This window comes from Nannospalax galili, unplaced genomic scaffold (assembly GCF_000622305.1).
Source record: "Nannospalax galili isolate Female #2095 unplaced genomic scaffold, S.galili_v1.0 scaffold591, whole genome shotgun sequence".
Taxonomy (NCBI): Eukaryota; Metazoa; Chordata; class Mammalia; order Rodentia; family Spalacidae; genus Nannospalax; species Nannospalax galili.
In genome coordinates this window covers 2,856,860-2,860,636 of record NW_008330926.1, presented here as the reverse complement: position 1 = coordinate 2,860,636, position 3,777 = coordinate 2,856,860, and the positions used below count along the sequence as shown (strand labels likewise).

The following is a 3,777-nucleotide window of genomic DNA, read 5'->3' as shown; positions in this document are numbered from 1 at the left end:
AAAAAATTATTTATTATTTTTATTTTATGTGTATGAGTGTTATGCCTGCATGTAGGTAAGCGCACCCATGTCGTGCAATGCCCGCAGAGCACAGAAGAGGCTGTTGATCCCCTGGAACTGGAGTTACAGACGGTTGTTAGCTGCCGTGTGGGTGCTGGGATTAGAACCTGGGTCTTCTGCAAGAACAGTCAGTGCTCTTAACCACTGAGCCATCTCTCTAGGCCCTTATTTATTTTTATTTTATATGTATGTGTGTATTGTGTCCATGTACATAAGTACACCCATAACCTGTAATTCCTGAGGAGGTCAGAAGAGGCTGTCAGATGCCATGGAACTGGAGTTATGGATAGTTCTTAGCCGCCATGTGGGTGCTGGATCCTGATGGTCCTAGGTGGACATTCCCTAACTGGTTTCTGGAATGCATTATTTAACATTGTTAGCTTATAGGATTTTTTGTTTTGTTTTGTTTGTTTTGAGATAGCGTCTCCCTGTAGCCCGAGCTGTCCTGGAACTCACTATGTAGACCAGGCTGGCCTTGACCTCACAAAGCTCCACCTGCCTCTGCCTCCCAAGTGCTGGGATTAAAGGCATGTGACACCATGCCCAGCTCTGTATTTTTTTTTATGTGTATGTTTTGCCTTCATGTATGAAAGTGCACCCACATTGTACAGTGTCCACAGAGGCCAGGAGAGGACGTCAGATTCCCTGGAACTGGAGTTTGAACGATTGTTAGTTGCCTTATGGGTGCTGGGAACCGAACCTGGGTCCTCTGCAAGAGCAGCCAGCGCTCTTAACCACTCAGTCATGGTCCTTTTTTTTTTATTATTATTATTATTTTGGTCTTTTTGAGACAGGGTCTCCCTGTAGCTCCAGCTGTCCTGGAACTCACTACGTAGATCAGGCTGGCCTTGAACTCACAGAGATCAGCCTGCCTCTGTCTCCCGAGTGCTGGAATTTAAAGCGTGTGCTACCACGCCCAGGTGTGCCATAGTCTTTTTAAAACTCATTACACACTACAAAAAAATCTTATGTGTATAATTAAGGAATTTTCAGAACTGTGCAACCATTCATAGGTTTGGACTTTGGGTCTTTTTTTGTTTTGTTTTGTTTCTTTTTTTTTTTTTTGGAGCTGAGGACTGAATTTTTTGTTTTTTGAGACGGGGTCTTGTTATACACCTCAGACTGTCCTGGAACTCATGAGCCTGGGAACTCATACTGCCTCTGCCTTCCAGATGCTGGGATTAGAGTGCCACCATGCTAGGCACCAGGTTTGATCTTCAGTTTCTCAAATTTGTTTCCATAATTACCTTTATTGCCTCAGAAATGCATAAAAATAACGGCAAGCAATAACGAAACCAAGTATAGAATTTTATTTTTCTAAAGTTTGGGATCCCAGATCATTCTGTTTCTATATAAACCTAGGGAACCTGAATCACAGCGTCAGAAGACCCTCATGTGGTACTCTTCCTGCACTTGTTTTCGGAGACGTAGCCTTGTAGCCAAGGCTGTCCTTGACTATCCTGCCTCACCCACTCAAGTGCTATAATCACAAGCATGCGCAACTGGGCCAGTGCTCCCAGACTTTTTTTTGGGGGGGGGTCTTTTTGAAGCAGGGTCTCCCTGTAGCTCCAGCTGTCCTGGAACTCACTATGTAGACCAGGCTGACCTTGAACTCACAGAGATCGCCTGCCTCTGCCTCCCAAGTGCTGGGACTACAGGCGTGCGCCACCCACCTAGACTTCTTATGGGGCTTTGGAATTTCAGTCTTATTAGGCCACGGCCTATCAGTGGGTGGAGCCTCGTCCTCGGAAAAACTCGGCAGAGGGAGGGGGGTCTCCTCTCGAAGATTTTCCGGAACCTTTCGGGCAGAGGCGGAGTCTTCTGCCGAAGGCCATTCGGAAGGAGGCGGAGCCTATCTCGCATCAGGACCAGTCTGACTGCACCTGCATCCTTAGCTCAGAGCATCCCTGGAGCATCGAAGAGGAAAGCGCAGCTGGCAACCAGGGATCGGACCGTCGCAGAAGTCTGCCATACACCTTCCCTCTCCCCTCACTGAGAGGTCTACAGCAGCAGCTTCAGTACTGACCAGGGGTTCCCAGAGGTGTCTTACCTTTACGAAAGTATCAACAGCCTCTGATTACGACATGGCCGAGATCACCAATATCCGCCCTAGCTTTGGTAAGTAGAGACGGACAAACTAATTTTGAGGTGATCAGAACCGTTGCGAAGCCAGAGGTTTGTGCAGTGGGCGGGGAGTGAAGCCCAGATGGGATCCTTTAAGTGCCAAACCCGCTAGAATCAGGCCTGAAGTAGTGAGTAGCAGGCAGTGCGGGCTGCAGGGGCTGGAAGGCCAGAGTGGCACCGAGGGCTAGGCAAGTCCAAGATGCTAAAACCTTGGATGGTGCACTGCTGGGGTGAGAAACGCCGAGCATGCGGAGGATGTGAACCCCTCCTTCTGGGGGAGGAGAGGTTGGGTAGGCCAAGCCCTCCCTCTTGGGGCACGCAGGGCGGTGCCCCTTCCTCCCCCTCCTATTTCTAAGGGCTGCAGGGGAGGGAAGCGGCAAGGGGGATGGGGCGTCAAGATGGCAGCTTGGAGACTATGAGCTGTGTGGCTGGCAGCCAGGGGAGGCGGAGGACTCTAGAGAAAGAAGGATGCGGGGGTGGGGAGCAGAAAGAAAGCCACTCCTTAAGCCAGTCAGCTGGATGCTAGGACTGAGTGAAAAAGCGAACCCTGTAAGCTCCGTTCTGCACCGTAATGGTGTGGTCCTTCCCATGCTACCAAATGGCGCTTGGCGCTGCTGGGCTGAGGGATGACGTGATGTCTATTTCTGGGCCTCCTAGCAGTGCCTAGGCTCTCCTTACGGGCCCTTTGTTCGCTGTTTCCCTGATCTGCTTTTTCAAAAAGGGGGACTCACCCGTAATGGTGCTGGCGGGGGCGGCGATCCAGGCTGGGGGTGGGGCGAGAGAGGCCCGGCCCCCGGGAGGCCGCTTTGTGTACCAGAGAAAGCATTACGTCACCTCAGAACGGCTGGTCCCGGACCCAACCCTTTGGGCTCCAAGAACAGTTTTCACTCCCTGGGGCAGAAAGTGGAGTGGAAAATAGGTGAGAAAGAGGGAAAGAAGCTTGAGGAGCAAGTTATCTCTTTATGGGAACTCCCTCCATAATGTCCGAGAACAAACTTCTTAGGCTGTGCTTCCTGGTCACACGAATAAGTAATATAAAATTGCCCTGCTTCTTTTTCTAATTTTACTACGGTTTTGAGTGGGGGAGTCAAGTGAGAGTTGCTGCCCGCCTAGAATCGTCGTATTTCTTAAAAGAGTCTATCCTCAGACTTCCAGAAGGTGTGAGCACTGGGTCCCAATATTCCGGGTGGGGACACCAGCCAGCAAAAAAAAATGTCTTTTCTCACTCCCAAGTGAGGTATATGGAAATGAAGAGAACTCAGAACATAGTAAAGAAGGCATCAGGTCAGAGAAAGCAGCCAGATAATGGATACCCCCTCAAGGGCTTGCTCCACTTGGCTCCCCCACCATTGGTCGCTGTTGATTTCTTCTGCTCCACTCTCTGTATCTCTCTCCTTTGAGTTCTAAGTTTACCAAACTGAACTTCCTTTTGTGATCACATATGAGGCGCAAGATTGCCTTCATGTTCTTTTTCTTCTTAGACCCTCTTTCCAGTAGATTCCTTTCTCTAATTGCAATTCCAGAGTCCTTTGAAAGTAAGTGAAACACAGTCCAGTATAATGATTTCATATAAAGGAAATATTAGTGGGAACT

The 3,777-nt window shown here is 49.3% G+C and overlaps 2 protein-coding genes across 3 annotated transcripts in view; one reads left to right on the top strand and one right to left on the bottom strand.

Moving 5' to 3' along the window:
- Gon4l (gon-4 like) overlaps positions 1 to 2,936 on the bottom strand; it is a 100,054-nt gene extending 97,118 nt beyond the window's left edge. The window contains exon 1 of the mRNA XM_029556901.1: positions 2,916 to 2,936. The gene's annotated coding sequence lies outside the window, so the exon portion shown is untranslated. The remainder of the gene's footprint in view (positions 1 to 2,915) is intronic.
- The window catches only part of Syt11 (synaptotagmin 11), a 41,195-nt gene continuing 38,835 nt past the window's right edge, over positions 1,418 to 3,777 (top strand). Inside the window, exon 1 of one of the 2 annotated variants that reach the window (XM_017794848.2) lies at positions 1,418 to 2,178. In XM_017794848.2, coding sequence (XP_017650337.1) covers positions 2,145 to 2,178 — 34 coding nt within the window. In that variant the 5' untranslated portion in view covers positions 1,418 to 2,144. The remainder of the gene's footprint in view (positions 2,179 to 3,777) is intronic. The other variant, XM_008853968.3, reaches the window with a different exon arrangement.